This window comes from Nuphar pumila, chromosome 10 (genome assembly GCF_984573655.1).
Source record: "Nuphar pumila chromosome 10, dmNupPumi1.hap1.1, whole genome shotgun sequence".
Classification (NCBI taxonomy): Eukaryota; Viridiplantae; Streptophyta; class Magnoliopsida; order Nymphaeales; family Nymphaeaceae; genus Nuphar; species Nuphar pumila.
In genome coordinates this window covers 414,253-431,091 of record NC_143258.1, presented here as the reverse complement: position 1 = coordinate 431,091, position 16,839 = coordinate 414,253, and the positions used below count along the sequence as shown (strand labels likewise).

The 16,839-nt window shown below is 38.7% G+C and overlaps 2 protein-coding genes across 4 annotated transcripts; both read right to left on the bottom strand.

The window, feature by feature from the left end:
• Window positions 1-1,224: 1,224 nt before the first annotated feature.
• Window positions 1,225-7,447, bottom strand: LOC149823136 (E3 ubiquitin-protein ligase AIRP2-like). Of its 3 annotated transcripts, none has more exons than XM_090018676.1 (5): window positions 7,430-7,447; window positions 2,912-3,062; window positions 2,642-2,708; window positions 2,250-2,481; window positions 1,225-1,681 (listed from the first exon to the last, which is right to left on the bottom strand). In XM_090018676.1, the coding sequence occupies exons 2-5, from the start codon at window positions 3,017-3,019 to the stop codon at window positions 1,471-1,473; spliced, it is 618 nt and encodes a 205-aa protein (XP_089874802.1). In that variant the 5' UTR covers window positions 3,020-3,062; window positions 7,430-7,447; the 3' UTR covers window positions 1,225-1,470. The 3 variants fall into 3 exon arrangements, with proteins under 3 accessions (XP_089874802.1, XP_089874800.1, XP_089874801.1); XM_090018674.1 differs by lacking the exon at window positions 7,430-7,447 and adding an exon at window positions 3,802-4,121; XM_090018675.1 differs by lacking the exon at window positions 7,430-7,447 and adding an exon at window positions 3,802-4,014 and having other exon boundaries at window positions 2,250-2,445.
• Window positions 7,284-16,141, bottom strand: LOC149823135 (cis-prenyltransferase 4, chloroplastic-like). The gene is made up of 3 exons (XM_090018673.1): window positions 15,676-16,141; window positions 14,982-15,049; window positions 7,284-8,236 (listed from the first exon to the last, which is right to left on the bottom strand). The coding sequence occupies exons 1-3, from the start codon at window positions 16,129-16,131 to the stop codon at window positions 7,720-7,722; spliced, it is 1,041 nt and encodes a 346-aa protein (XP_089874799.1). The 5' UTR covers window positions 16,132-16,141; the 3' UTR covers window positions 7,284-7,719.
• Window positions 16,142-16,839: the final 698 nt, after the last annotated feature.

The following is a 16,839-nucleotide window of genomic DNA, read 5'->3' as shown; positions in this document are numbered from 1 at the left end:
GATAGGGGGGTTTGTCAAGGAGGGGGAGTAAGGTGGGCATCAGAATGTTTAATCTTGCCATTTCCAAAGGCTTCTAAGACACGAATGAGCAGTAGACCTCAATGATCTACGGCAAACTTTGTCAACTGTCTGCCATTAAACTAGCGCCGTCACATGACTGCCACAATCAAACAACATTAATCAGATAATATACTCAGTCCATTTTAGCAGATCTTAAACGGATTCAGAGCACATACTAAGAAGCTGAAATAATAGAAGTGCGGCAGCAATTACAACAACACAGTGCAGCACACATAAATAAAGTAAATCCCATTCAGAAAAAGTTTGCAATGCTTTTCTCATATCGTAGCATTACCTCCTATTACTGTTCTCAACAGCATGTATACCAATATCCATAATGTCATTTACGGCAGATCTCCATTGTTAAAAGTTACCATAGATGAATAAGTAGAATCACCACTTGAACATTAAGATACGCCCATGACCCAGAGGGCTCCAGCACCCCAACGTATCTTGTGGTGATCTTCCAAACCGAACCTTCTCACCAAGAGAAAAAGACTACCATGGTGGAGAAAAACCAAACCACTGTCAAAACATCATTCCGAAGTATTGAGGAAAGCCTATCACCCAAGGCAGCATAGAGAGAACACATCAGGTATCTCTCTACAATTTTCACTTCCTCCATACAAGATCGATAAAAAGCAGCAATAGCCTCATGTTACTCCAAAATGATTTTCATGCATAAGCATCATAGTATTCATAGTGACAAATATCGCACGATTTATGAAAATCTCACGACAATATTGTGAGAAATTGCTTGAAAATTTAAAACCATAATTTTTCACAAGAATCTCAAAATATCGTGATTTTTTTGGCAAAACATAAATATCACGACTTAAATGTGATATTTATGTTTTAAACAGCTATTTATCGTGAAAAAATAGTGTGGTTTTTATTTTTAAATATTTTTATTTATAATTTTCTTATAAAAATTATTTTTTAGATTATTTATTTATTTTTTATTCCCGATATTTTGCCTAAAAATGCGAAATTAAAAAAAAAATCTCGTGAGTTTTTTACTGCCAGAAAAAAAAACGAGTTTTAAACTTTTGTCACCATGATAGTATTACAATTGTACTATCAACATAAAACTCCATAAAAAATCAAAAGCACTGAGCACCAAAGAGCATATGAATCACCATACCTTTTTTATATAACTGCAAATTTGCAAGATCAAGTGAAACTTTCTAAAAACTGGAGAAGACGAATGTACAGTTTTAATTACAGAGATGCATCCTATACATGCTACAGCTTCCCTATACATATCATATTTGATTAGAGAGCTCCAACAAGGCTCCTCCACGGAATTCATGGACCACAATACTCATTCCCAGGGCTAAGGGCATGAGCCAAATCAATTTTGATTAAAGCTAGAAAACACATGCTACTGTTCCAGAATAACTCCCACAATCACCTGATATGAGAATCATATGAAACAAAAACAGAATCTGGAACTATAAGAGGCAACTTATCTATATACATAAATAGCCTTCTCAGGTTTTCCCTGGAGATTGCTGTCATATCAACAACTTCACGACCGTCGGTATATATCCAGAGGTCAGCTGAATTTACTCTCTTTAAACTATCACGACAGAAGGGGCACGACTGCGACCGCGCTCGCCTGCAGCAATAAAAGAATACTGTTAGTCCTGTCAAATACTTGTATGATCAAGCCCATCCATGAGAGAGAGAGAGAGAGGTGGCAGCAGTTTATTGGAAAGGAAGAAAGACGAACAGACATTTTTCCTTCTGGGAAAATAAAGGATGTCAAAGAACAGCATGTTTTTTACCCAGTCAAGAAACCAGAGTTATGTGTTGCAAAAAGCTAATTATATTGTTATCCTCAATCCCATGAAGAATTCAACAAAATTTCCAGGATCAGAGTTTAAGAAAAAACAGAAAATAAATAAGCTCAGGTAGAATAGAATTCACCCCCAAAGGGGTTTGGCATAGTGGGATGGGGCCTAGGCCGCTAGGCAGGCGGACTAGGTTCAAATTCCATGGGCGTCACCTCTTGCAAGCCAACGCATGGCGACTCCTTGGAGGCAAGGGGTAAACTCATGGAGTTTTATGCTGGTAGGACAGCGACCGTAACTATGGCAGGCAGAGCCAGCGTGGCTAGGTCTCTGATCCTGTGGGTGGTTTCTCCATGTAAATATCAAAAAAAGGTAGAATGAAATTCACCATACCAATCTCGATAGCATTTCATGCACAAAGCATGGTTGCAATTTGGCAGAACAACTTTAGTGTTCATCTCCATGCAGATTCCACATTCTTCCTCCCTCTCAATATCTAGTTCGGAAAGTTTTCCCCTCTCTTCATCTTTCCTCTTATATTTCTTTCTGCAAGCCTCCCTCTGTTTTCGATCTTCTATATCAGTGATTCCTCTTTGGAGTTGCAACAAAGAAGGAAATATCACAGCTGCCCAATTTAAAACCTCAATGTAAGATTGTCAACTGCCTAAAACCCAAACAATGAGAACAGTAGGAGACAAACCCAAAAGAAGAACACACAGCATTAAGGGACCAAGGAAAACACACACACAACACACATGCAGAATTCACTCCACGAGGTGCCTCACCATAAAATTCTCTTATGCTGGCTTTTCTTTCATGTAGGGACATTGTAGTTTTTCCATCTACATAGACCTGAAAGGCACCACCAATTAACAAATACGAGAAAGATGAGTTGTATAACATAAAGAGTATGGGAGAAGCTGCAGCTTGTATAGCCAAGCAAACAGGGAAAAAAGGAAACTAGGGGAAATTGGCTTGAACTATGATTTATCTATAACAAAATTAAAATAAGGAAAAAGGGAAGAAAGTGCATGCACTCGAGTACCATGTCTCACCTTGTAAATCAGGATTCTGATCAACCCCAGAGCACCAGCGAGGCTGCAATCAGTCCATTGCACTAGGAAAAGAAACAAGTGAGCTGCTGGACTGTATGATAATCTCATCTGAAGGGATGCCCCATCATATTCCCTTGGATAATCCGACGCCCTGTCTCCCCATTAAATGCCTCAGTTAGAACACACACACTTGTAACATCTGACAAGAATTTCTAAAGATAGCGCTCTTCAAATTGCAAAGGACTATGTTTAATCAAAATGCGGCTTTTTAACAAATCAGACAACTATTCAATATGAAGCTCAGCCCAAGCAGAGCAAATGCTTAGACACACTAAGGACACGATCATCTACAAGCAGACCACCACGTCCTGAAGCAAACAAACGAGGGACACTAATGGCATAAGAAACCAATTAGGGCAAATACATGGAGTGGGGACGCTAAGAAAAAGAGGAAAACCATGAGAGCAGAAGCCATAAAGATCGAAACCCAACCCTAACCCTCTGGTACACGAAAGAGGAAACGGTTAGTGCACCAGATGAACTGGCAAAATATGTACTTGATATAGCCAATTAAACTGCCATAGCCAGCCAGGTCGCATCGTACACAAAAGATATGGAGCCAGCAGAAAAATCGTCACAGTGGTGGGCAAACTCAAAGGGTTAAAAGAAGAATCAGGCGAATCACTAGCAAATTCAAGGGTCTCACCTCATGAAATTAGAATATTTCCTATAAATCCGGGATTCACGTGACTACCAACATAATGCTAGGCAAGGGTTTTGCAGAAAAGAAGAAGCTGCCATCGAAATAGCTGAACGATACAAAGAGAAAAGGAGTAGAGAGAGGGAAATTGAGCGGAGGAGAGAAGCAGGTGTTGGTGTGGTGATCTTACAGAGTATTGGCGTGGTGGATGTCCGCTTCGAGAGCCTTGAGGGAATCCTTGAAGGATTTGCGCATGGCCGCCGTCCACCTCTCTCTCTCTCTCTCTCAACAACAACAACAACAACAAATCCCAGATTTTAATATGTTCTCAAACGAATGTCCAAGACCCTCCTCCTCCGCACCCCGTGATCATCACACCCCGCCCCATCCCTGCGTCTGCATTTCTCTCTTCTCTCTTTCTCTCACTTCGTGCGTAGAACGTATTAAAACGGACGGGCCACACAGGACCGCGTGGAGCGGTGCACGATGTACAGCGCACACTGCAAACCCGAATGTCCTCCCTGTCGATCAAGCGAGCGAGAGTCTCTCTCTCTCTCGTCTCCTCACATCACATCACATCACATCAGCGCAATACTTTGGATTTAGGTTTGGGTTTTGTTGTTTCCTCTCTCTCTCTCTCTCTCTCTCTCTCTCTCTCCCATTTACTTTAATCACGAAAACTGGATAAGCATCTATGCATGCTTGGCTTTCAACTCACGCTTATGTTCTTATTTACGTGCCAACCACCCCCCAACCGCACCTCTTGTTTGGTTCTTATTTACCTTGTTATTGTGACTCGGCCGTTCATAAGAAATTTCTTTTATTTTCTTTCTTTCCTGCCAAAATCAGGAATGCAGCACCTCCCTTTCTCAAACAAACATTTACCCTATTAATTAATAAACAAATTAACGATCACATTAATTTAAGAATCGTGCTACACTCCCGGGGGAGCCTTAGATTTTAGGAAACAACTTAGGTATCCCTGCCTCTCTCCCCCATCCATTAGATATCCTTATTATCTCCCCCATCCCCCACCCACTTCTTTTGATGATAGTGGCTATTTTTTTAATCCAACAAGTTTATCTTTAGTGTTGAATGATGGGGTCTTTTGGTAACTTATTTGTACCGTACTTGTGAATCATTTAATATTTTCGGATATTACCTCACACGATACCCGATTGCAGAAGAGAAGAAAGAGTCCCTAATCCCTGTTGACTACCGCATCCGATCATAATTTTCTTGGCCTGTCCTCATTCGCTTTGTATTCTTATCATACGACAAAAATCAGTTGGTGATACCTTTTCTCTCTATGTGGAATATTAATTAAACCAAAACCCTTTGTCCAAACAGTATTACAGGCACAAAGTAGGCATCATAATCATTATTAATTCATTCGTTCGTCAATGACGCAGCAGGTGGACAGATTAAAAACAGTCAAATAAACAGGTTTTCCAAGTAAAAAAACCCAATCATAAACCTAGGAAAACAGAATGTCTCAAAAAAAAAAAAAAATATATATATATATATATATATATATATATATATATATATATATCTAAGAAAAACACAAACAAAACAAAGTAAGGGAAAATAAGTAAAAAGAGGAAGCCAAGCCCAGGACGGGCCAATATCCATCATCAGTCAGGCATTCACGTTAATAAAGGATAAGTTCGTCATTTCATGACTCTGAAGGACAGGGATAGGGATAAATAAGTCATTTGCGTAATTGGTAGGGTAGGAGGGCAGGAATATGATACCCACTACGGAGCCATTATTGATATAGGGACTAAAAATATATACCCCCCCCCCCCCCAACCAAGATATGGAGAAATGGATACAGGCAGATGGGCCCACTTGGCCCTTCCCCCCTTCATCGCATATATAAGACAGAAACTTTGTCACCGCTTTTTTAATTTTTTTTTATTTCTTTTATTCGAAAGAGAAAAGTGAGGAAGGGGGTTCCTATGTTTTGGAGCCGATCATCTCTCGAGCGTTTCCAAGGAATCCGATACATACACAATGCATGTATTGGTTACACTAAGGATGAACCACAGTGGGAAATGAAAAATGCCCCCCAATACCCGGAGTGGGTTGGTTGGGGCTGCCATTTGGCCTCTGCATCAGATATATGCGAATTTACCACCACCGGGTTTATATTAGGTACTAAAACTATGCTTTATATTTTGATATTAAAAAAAGTGCCAAACCATTGATTTGAAGATCATATGTTCAAACTGCATCAACTCAATCTTACCACATAGATGTATTCAAGATGGTTTGTTTATTAAGGTTAAACCTTGGTTCTTTTCTTTTTTATGTAAAAATATGAAATTTTTCATCATAAAATTTTGAAAAATCTTTGGCCATTGGATTTTAAAGCCGTTAAAAATTACATCACATTATTTAAAATTTATTTTCTGCCAAACAAACCTTGTAAATCACATCCGCTAAGGTCTTTAGTGACAGTTTTTTTACTGCCACTAAAACCTCATTTTCTGAAACCTTTAGCGACACTAAAAATTTGCTGCTCACATTTTTGTCTTTTTTTTGTATTTGTTTTTTATATCCATCACGCCCTGTGATGGACAGCCAGTGCAATATATATAGTCACTAGAATATAAGAGCTAGAAATGTGGGCATTTCCAACACTTTTTTTTGCAAATTGAACAATGTGGATGTGCTTGGCATGGAGAACAATGTGGATGTGGTTTTTGAATGATTGAATATTTATGAAGATTACGAGTCATTGGTTCATGCATCAAAATTGGATGATTCAAGAGTGAGTCCTTATAAAACCAAGGATGTAGATTACATCCCAACTGTTAGGCTCAAAAGAAAAGAACAAAAAAATCATGAAAATCGCAGTTCTCATATTCTAGTGATTCTATATAGAATCACTACAATATGAGAATCGAAAATATGAGAACTAATGTGAACTATGATTTTTATGAAGTTTTTGTTCTTTTCTCTTGAGCCTAACCAGACTGATGTTGATTGGAATATAAAATCACTACAATATGAGAACTAATGTGAACTATGATTTTTATGAATTTTTTGTTTTTTGCTCTTATACGGATGTAATCTACATGATGGATTTTATAAGGACCCACTCTTAAATCATCCGAGTTTGATGCATAAACATAATTTTTTAAAGTTTTAAAATCAATGGCTCATAATCTTTATAAATATTCAAACATTTAAAAAACACATTTTTTTCATCAAAAATATTTAATCTAATGGTTGATTCCTAGCAAATTCACCATGTCAAGCACATCCACATGGTTGGATTTGCAAAAAAAGTGTTGAAAATGCCGATATTTTTAGTTCTCATATTCTAGTTAATATATATATATATATAATTTCTAATCAATAGTACCGTACTATTGTTTAGCCAAATGCTAACCCTTTACCACCATCTCATGAATGATTGTAATATCTAAAAACAAGGGACACTCCACCTATAATATTTTTCACTTTTTGTCTTTTGGTAGTTTGATCGTTTAAACCGTACAATTGCTTACCAGCTCACCCCCTTTGGTTTTATATACAAATTTCTGACTCTCAAGTCTTTTTTAGTTTTTTTTCTGAGGGTTACCGCCAGTGGTTTTGGATAAGACTCCTACTCTAATCATTTTGCTCCCACGCTTTTTTATCTCCCCTTCGTGGTCATGGCCAAACTAGTTTCGGTTTTAGATACTGACCGGTGAATGGAACCCCTGACCAAAGGTCGTCTGCCTCATGGCACCAAGTCAGTGCAGCAATTGCCTGTTTGTGGGTGGTGGTACAATAACAATATAAATCGTAGGACAAAGCCTTACAAGGAAAGGAAGGTCTGCCGCCAGTATCACCGCATAACGTATATCCCGGCTGCAATCTTTTCTTCTTCTAGTGCTGACAAACTGCACACCTTTCCATCAAATCAACCAAAGTCCTCTGGGTATCAAAATGCAGAAAAGGATGTATTCTTCAGTCCATGACCATATCCGCAGGAGATTCCTTATCATCCGATATTTAGGTGTTTCAGAACTTCGTCTCTACCAACAAAATTTAATCTTCCCTAAACGTACCGCAGCTTATCAAAGTCATCAAAAACGCCATCTTCTGTAGCTCATCCAAGTAACTCTTGAACAACACCGTTTGGTTCTTCCTTTAGACTGATAAATTGCCTCTCTGATATTTCGTCTCGCCTACCAAATCGTCTGTGCCGTTGTTGGTATGAAAGCAATGCCTCTGCATATTCAGCCTCCCCAAAATCAGGCCAATAGGTTTTCGTAAAGAAAAGTTCAGAGTATGCCAATTGCCACAGAAAGAAATTGCTGAGCCTCAGCTCTCCACTAGTCCGAATAACTAAATCTGGATCAGGGTAGCCGTCTGTGCAGTTTGTCTCAAGCTCTTGTTCAAATACCGACTCAGTGATATCTGCTGGTCTGAGTTCACCATCTCGTATTCTGTAGGCAATCTTCTGGCATGCTTGCACTATGTCATTCCGCCCACTATAGCTGACTGCAACGATCAATTTAAGCCCCAAATTCGCCTTTGTAGTTTCCACTACTTCAGTCACTAATTCTTGCAAGGAGGTTGGTAGCATGGACGTGTCCCCAACTACACATAGCCGAACCCCTTCTCTGTTGAAGAACCAAACAAAATAAAGTAATATAGCAGACGCTATGTACATTTCTCCAACAGCATATCAAGCACAGCACGCTCCCTACATAAAACAGCCAGCCAGGAATGACAGACGATACTTACGGTTGCACCAAAAGACTAAAGAACTGAAACATGCATGAATGATCAGTAATGAAACCAGAGAAACAGGTACAACCGATTAAGCATTAATTTACGTACAACATACAAAATTATCTAGCAGACTTGGAATAAATTCCAAGGATGCCCCCGGACATCAAGATTGAAGACATAGCAAACAGCCACCGCTGGTACATACTACATACACAATCAAGAATGATCTGCCAAGCATACGAAAAATTGGATAGGATGAACCCTGAATTTCCAAGACAATAATAACATTTTGAAGCATAGGAATCACAATATCCTGTATTTCCACTCGTTTGAAAATTTTTCCAGCTGTAAATCACGAAAATTGCACGCTGTACTAAGCAGTAACTGGATTCAATAAGTACTCTCAGGGATATGCAAACTCAAATTGAACCAACCACAATAATAGAAATAACGTTTCCTCAAAGGGGCATGGCAATGACCAAAACAAATTGGTCAGATGGTGCTTGATGCCACCACATGATACCAATTCCCAAGTGGCCAAGAAGCAGTCTACAGAGTCTCGTATCTCCAGAGAAATCAGACATGCACAGCCAGTAAATAACCTTGGGGTGTGTGTCCATGAAGGAAAGTGAAGGACCCATTCACCCCGACAATTAGAGAACCACGACCCCCCCACCAATCTGAAAAGTGTTGCTCTTTGAAAATTAGCTGACAATCATTCTTGGTAGGTCAAAGAAACTCAACCACAAGCAAAACAAAGAGAACACAAAGGATCACCAAGAGTTCCCAGTCCAAGGATGCAACTCAATCAAAATATCATGTTGACACTTACAGCCAATATAGCAAACATCTGAAGGTTTTTTCTTTCTCCAACATGACAAATGGAGGTGCATTCTCGAGAAGATTGAAACTAGCATAAGGTAAGAAAGAAAGCATAGGCAAAAGAAAACTAACAGATAGGAAATCCTGGGTGGACAATAAAAAGGAGCAATATTGACACACATAAGGTGGGTGCCCATCTGCTTGATCAAGATGTTTTCAAATTTTAGTTTAATTAAAGGAAAAGAGAGCAATCTATGAAAAGGAAAAGGTATTATAAATCTATCTAAGATAGAAGGAACTGCACGAGACAATTTTTCTACTATCAAATTTGTCACAATCACAACTTGCTTTATTTTGTATTCCAATCTCATGCAATTTTGTGCACCATTAGTCTTTTCAACAATTTAAGCAATCCAAGACAATACTTGAAATGTCAAAAAATCATTAATGACCTCTGCCTTAAAAAAGACAGACAAAAAACAGAGTAACAAAAAAAACGGCAAATATTATATACAGGTTTGATTCGATATTTATATATATGTATATATGGCGGTTTTGTACCATGATACCATATCATGGTACACACTCTTGTTTGCATAGATCTAGCCACCAAATGGTAAAACCAGGGTTACCAAACGCGTCGCTTCCGAAATGCTGGGAAACAAACTTTTTAAATGGGAAGGGTGCTTTCAATTTATGGGGAAGCTTGCTTTCCAGTATCGGGGGGGGGGGGGGGGGGGGGGGGGGCTTGGAGCCTTTAACAATTTTTTTTTTGCCCAATATCAGGAAAACTCGATTCTTCATCATACTTAAACCATCCCTACTACATGGCGATGCTTGTGCTCGACCACACCGCTTTGTTAAGGTGTGCAAGGGAAAGTTATCAATTGTCTTATGCCATGCAATTGAGGAACACAGAGAAGTTAGAGTTTACAAACTCTTCACCACCATCGTCATAAAAAAACCCTAATCGAATACCCAAGTTGTTTTTCCACAATATTTTTGAAGTTTTCAAAATACTGAAGTGTATCAAATTTCTTGACCAAAGGAAAAACACACGAAAATCATGAAAAATCATCAACAATAAGTAAATAGTACTTATATGCTTCTCGAGATAGAAGCAGGGTTGGCCCCCATAGATCCACAAGAATAACTTCCAATAAGCAACTTGTAATCGATTGAGAAGTCACGAAAGGCAGTCTATGCATTTTACCAAGAACACAACTAGAGAAAAAAATAGAAAATAGTCTATCATCAACTATATGCAACTTATTTTTCCTTGGGTAGTCAAAGACTTTAAGACTTGGACGGCCTAATCGACAGTGCCATGTTTCAGAGCTTGTGTCACTTTAAGCTTATGCAAGATTTACCTCTGTTGAATGTTGAATATCAATCACCGAAGGCACAGACTATAGGTAAAAGTCGCCTATACTCATTGCCCTTTGCAACGTGATTCTGCTCTACTACTCCTTAACATTAAACTTTGTTAGGATGGAATTCAAAAAAACACCTAATATCTTGAGCAAACTTTGCAACTGAAAATAAATTTTTATTTATCATAGGAACATGCAAGACATCTCTTGAAACAAAAGATCCATGATCAGCCTTAAGAGTGATATTACTAGTATTGGAGATCGACCGCATTGCTCAATTCCCAACCATAATCGATTCTGATCCTTGCTACTCCGATTCGTCTGTCACGCCCCGGTCACTTGCTGTCATATGGTGGGTGGCCCCTGTATCTAGGTACCAATTTAAGTCTTGAGCATAATTAAGAGTCATAGTCGCAAACGCCTTGGGGATCTCAAAGCGTTGGCAAGCGGTATGGTTTTTGCGACCACAAAACTAACATATAACCAAGTTTTCATTTTGATTATGCCCATCTTTAAAGTTTGATCGAGAAGATTCGCCGCCCTTAAAATTTTGAAAATTATTTGGAAAAACTATTAGTAAATCCACCAGTGTTCCTATCACACCCCCTTCCTTTGAAATTATTCTCACATCCCCTGCCTCCCTAAGAGAAGAAAGCAGTAGACATGTTTCTATATGACTGGGGGTTTACGATTTATTATCTCCAATCTCTTCTCTTGGTTTAGAAGGAGATCATAAATTTCTACGAAGGAAGACAACGCTTTAAATGTAGATACTATTGTAACAAAACTTTCATACTCAATATTTAGCCTATTGAGAGTATGGTGATCAAAATCTTTATCAAACACCGGCTTGTTTGCAGAACATGGGGAATCAGCCAAGAATTTCATGTGATTCAAGTATTCTATTATTGTGTTGTCTTGTTTGCAAACATCTTGCAGATCCTTCATCAATAAAATCCTCAATCTTGACTGAGATGCATATGTTTTTCCCATGCTAACCACTCATCACAAGTTATTGGAATATGAATAATATGTCCCAGAGATTCAGTCACCATTGCTTTTATCCAACTCAATACCAACTGGTCTGCTCTCTTCCACACTAGGTATTCTAGATTCAAGCTTGAATGATCACCATCTTTGTCATATTGATTGGGTGTAGGATGCATTCCATCAACATACTTGATGAGATCTTGCGAGTACATCATCGATTTGATCTGCGACCACCATAGTAAGTAGCTGTTTTGATCCAACTTGATCGAAACTAGGCTTGAGAATGTGTTCCACTACACAACAGGATTGGAAACAAGAGCAGCAACATTTGACAAGGAAGATGATGGGTTTGCATTGCCGAAAGCCATGACCAATAAGGAATGAACACAAAAGAACAAGATTAGAGCCTAGGCTCTAATACCAAAATAAGTTGGAAAAGAAACCCACATAACCATGAATCTTCTATCTATCTATCTCAAGACATAGAGTTACACCCCTTTTATAATTGCTGACATATTTTACAACATTAGGAGAAGAAATAGGAGATGAAACCAATGTTGTTCGTATCGTTACTTTTTAGAAAAACGATATGATACACACTCGTATCGCAATACGAGTGTGTATCTTATCAGTATTGTATGATAGGGTCCTGTATCGTATGATACACAACGTATTGTACGATACAGTGTCAGCGCACTTTAAAAATGACTGAATCATAATTTGTTCTTTTTGGATTTTAAATACCGCCTGAGGGCAGACTCCCTCATTTGTGTAGAGATCATTAAAGGGGTATTCATGCACCCTAGCAGTCGTGAGTGTGATTTGGGGGTCGATCCCTGTGCAAGGGCGAGGACTTTTGCAGTTTTCTCAAGTAAGAGTGCATTTTCACCCAATTTTCACTCAAGAAAGTGAGATAAGGTAAAAAATCATTGTTTTTTGTTTCATTTGTGTATGATTGAAGTTGAAGTAGGGTAAGCTCCATTCTTTTTTTAAGGTTGTAAAAGATATTACTTTACTTTTAGTTTTTTTTACCCTTAATCTCATTTTGTGTGCCCTTAGGACTCAAAAATTGTCCCTAAGTGTACTATTGAACATTGTTTTACATCTTTGTGGTGATTAGATTTAGTAATATGTGCTTTAGGAGGTCGATGGAGGGTGGAGGTCTTGGAGGATGCCTCTCGAAGGATCCTACATTGAAATATTGTACACCAGTTGATTTGGAGAAGTGTAACTTTTATGGTTTTATAATGCATGGGGGATTATATAGATTTAAATGTCATGTTGTGGGGCACAGAAACTCCATAGTGAAATTATGTACAAATCGCATTCCTATTGATATTCATGTTGAGCTTCTTACTAATCTTATAGAATATGATAAAAGAAAGAAACGAGTACGTGCAGCATTTGCGGAAGAGAAATTTTCATAGGTGATCCCTAATTCAGAAGATGAAAATGATTCATCATCATCTCAAGTCATTGAACAATGCAATAGACGAAGGAAATCATTGAGTTGAAGTTTAACACTGAAGATGACGTTTATTATATGTTTTTGAACTCTAGCTTTATGTCTTACCCTTTGACATGACATTCTGTAACTAAAAAATGTAGCTTTAACTTTTGCAATGACTTATGAAAACATTTTGGCTTTTGAATGTATCATTATTTTGTCTTAATCGATTGTATTTGTGGTGATTAAATGCATGATGGATGCACAACCAAATGCATGGTTCTTTAATGTTTAAGATTTAGTTAATCTTATTACATAAATAAATTATGTTCTTGTATTATAAGATTTTTAAAGAATTTTTTAGTGAAATTTATGATTTTTTATGATACAATATGTATCTTACTTTGCGGCCGACCGATACGGGTTACGATACGATACTTACAACCTTGGATGAAACTTATTTGCACCCAACAGGTTTACAAGAGTTCAGATTTTCTAACTGATTTTCCCTACAACTTAAAACTTTTTTTTATCTCTATTGTCTTTAACCACATTACACAACTTCCTTCTAGAGTCTTCTTCAGCATTTGGATCAGATAGGGCTGAATCTGGACATTTTGTAATCTTATCCAACCTAACGATAGTTGGATCTGGATCAGCTAATTTCTTCACAGAGTGAACTGCTTGAAAGAGCAAAATAGCCTCAATAGGTCAATTTGTTTGTAAACCATCCAAAAAATCAGGTAAGGCCTGACTAGGAAAGGCTGTTGCCCAGCCCTAGAGCCAGAACAGACCATAGGGCCAACATGAATATCGCCTTCCCTAGCTAATAGTAATGCTTAGGTCAGTTCCTTCCTTTCTTTTGGTAAGTACAGGCTTTACATAAGTAAATTGAATCTCTGAATATCTCACTCTTGGATAGGTATAGGCCTCACAAGATATGCGTTATGACTTCTTTTTTCATTTTCTAAGCAAGTTGAGGGACCCCTCAGTGATGATAGTGAGACCTAACCATCCAGCTATCTTATTCAACCCTTTGTAATATAGCTGGTTGCACAAATTGATCTGCATTTCCTCCACCATTTTCATGCATCAATTCCCTTCTTCCGCTTGCAAGGATAAAACCAAACTATCCACATTACAACCCCTCTAGCAAGTTCCCCAACTTTTTAGCAGTCATCAACATGAACAATATGAAACATGTGCAAGGAAGTAGTGTCTACTGTTTGCTCTCTGAACCACGCATCTTTTATGAAACTCTTGCATGATCCAATATAACTGATTGTTTTCAAAGACCTCCCATGATGAAACAACCTGATCCAACATCCCATGATTCTTGCATCTATCCAGAAACTTGCAGGATATACAAGCTTTTGGCAGAAAACTTCCAGTTATTACATCACAAAACCACATCAATGAACTCCGCCCTCCCCAATAAATTATGAATTCACCATGGAAACATATGAAAGGCATTGAAAATGCACTAAAATATGTTTTTGAAAATTCACTGAATCAATCTTAACAGTGGGAACCGGGGGGCACTACTTATTCATGTTGATGTGGCTAAGAACTTGTTCTTGGCCTTTCATTGAATCAATCTTAGCCCTGTTAAACAGTGGGAACAGGGAAATTTAATTGTGCATGTTGTTGTTACTAACACATGTTAGTGGTTTTTCATTGAGTCAATCCTAGACATCTTAACAGTGGATACTAGGAACACTACTTATTCATGATGATGTTACTAAGATCGTGTTAGTGGTTTTTAATTGAATCAATCTGGACATGTTTAACAGTGGGAACTAGGAAAATTATGTATTCATACTGATGTTACGAAGATCATGTTGGTGGTTTTTTTCTGCATGTACGTATTCACATAAAAATTTCGAAGGTTAAAACATAAAATCATAGGCCACAAAAAGTGCCCAAAACTACAATAGGGTAGTTACAGAAACCTTACTGCATAACCCATTCAATGAATATAAGGGGTCAGCATAAGCATACCTTTTAAAGGTATCAAGCTCATTCCTGAGTACGCTTTCAAATAATCTCACTAAAATGTTGACCTCCACCTAAAGATCAAGAGCATATCAAATGAATCACCATCATCATGATAAAAGGATTCAAAAAAGAAAAGGACAAATGTCCACACACACACACGCATAATGCAACCTCAGAAACATGGTATGTCTTTGGTTAGGAACAGAGGCAGGCTCGTGATTCAATCCTAGAGTCAATTGATTGTGTCTATCAAGGCCTGGTTGAGCAGCATGAATCTATAAAAGAACACCCAACTGACTGAGACTAAACGATGCAGGCCACTGCATGATGCATCAGGCTTGAGTGTGGCAATATATATATAAAAAAAAAAGACTTAAAATTGACCGATTAAGATTTGGTATGGGATTTTGCTTGATTTAGAAGGCCTTGACACGGGTTTGTTCAAGTTTGGTTGAGTAAACATAAGCGAATTTATGTTAGACTCGGCAAGTACTCGAACGCATATGTCAGCTCAAATTGGTGGGACAGATGTCACGTGAAATCAAGTCCTTTTAGTCTCTGGTAAGAACATACAAACGCACGAACAATCGATCAGAAAGCTCCTAGAATACACAGAAATTGGTGTGTTGACTGCAATTGGGTTGTAGAGCAGAAGAGTGGGTGAAGAGGAGGAGGGGGAGGGGCAGAGCTGACTCACTTTGGGCCTGCTCCAGTTGTCGAGAGAGAAGGCGAAGACGGTGAGGACACGGATTCCCCAGGCACAGGAGAGTCTGAGCACCTCCCTGAGCGCCCTGACTCCAGCCTCGTGGCCTGCGGCCATGGGCAATCCCCTCTCCCCTGCCCACCTCGAGTTTCCGTCCATGATGATCGCCACATGCTCAGGCAGACAACCCTTCCGAAGCACCTCCGGCAGTCCCCGCTCTTCCTCCTCTTCTTCTTCTTCCACGCCTCTTCCTCCTTCTCCTCCTCCTTTCCAGGCGGAAGCTTTCGCCCTAGACGCCAATGGTCTGGGAAGACGATATTGCCAGACGTGTCTTCCCGATTCGTGAGGAGACGATCGGGCGGATAAGAGCCGCACGCCTCCCTTCCAATCGAGGGAGAACCTATTCCTCATCGCTACGTAGGAGGCCACCATCGGGCTTGAAAGAAGCATAGCTCGAATTTGAGCCTCAAGGGGAAGAAACAAGCAACAAGCTAGGGTTATATAGAGACGAGGTTCACATTCGGTAGCATAGCAACGTACAACTTATTTTATTTTCTGGGCAATTTTCAAAATGCCCGGACCAAAAGTTTCACAGATTTCAGTAGCTGGGATAGCAACATTTGAGGAAGTGAGAACTGCCAAATCCTGGATTTGGCAGCTACCACCTCTGTGGATTTCATTCTTTAGTGTAAATAAAAAGGTGAGAGGACCTCACTTCCCCTCCCAAATGCATAAACACCCATCCCAGCTATCAGTTTCCAAACGACCACCACAAGGTAGTTTGACCAAGTTTTTTCCAAATGCATTCTCCTATCCCAGCTCCTAGTTTCCAACAGGGCCTTATATGATTGTTACCATAGTTGCTGCATTGGTAGTTGATACAAAACTTGCCCTATAAACTATAATCAAAAGTATTGAATGTCTAAGAAACACCTCCCAATTACTTGAGAAATGTGTAATATCCTACGAAAAAACATGTTTCTATTGCATTATATACGAGCATCAAGCATGTTTCTGGTAACGTTTCTATACACAAGCACCTATTTTATTTTATAAAGATTTTTTTTATTAAGATTTTTAATCTATAATAAATTATTATATACTAATGATTAATTACATTTGACTATTTTAATTTATAAGTATCTTTATGAAAATATG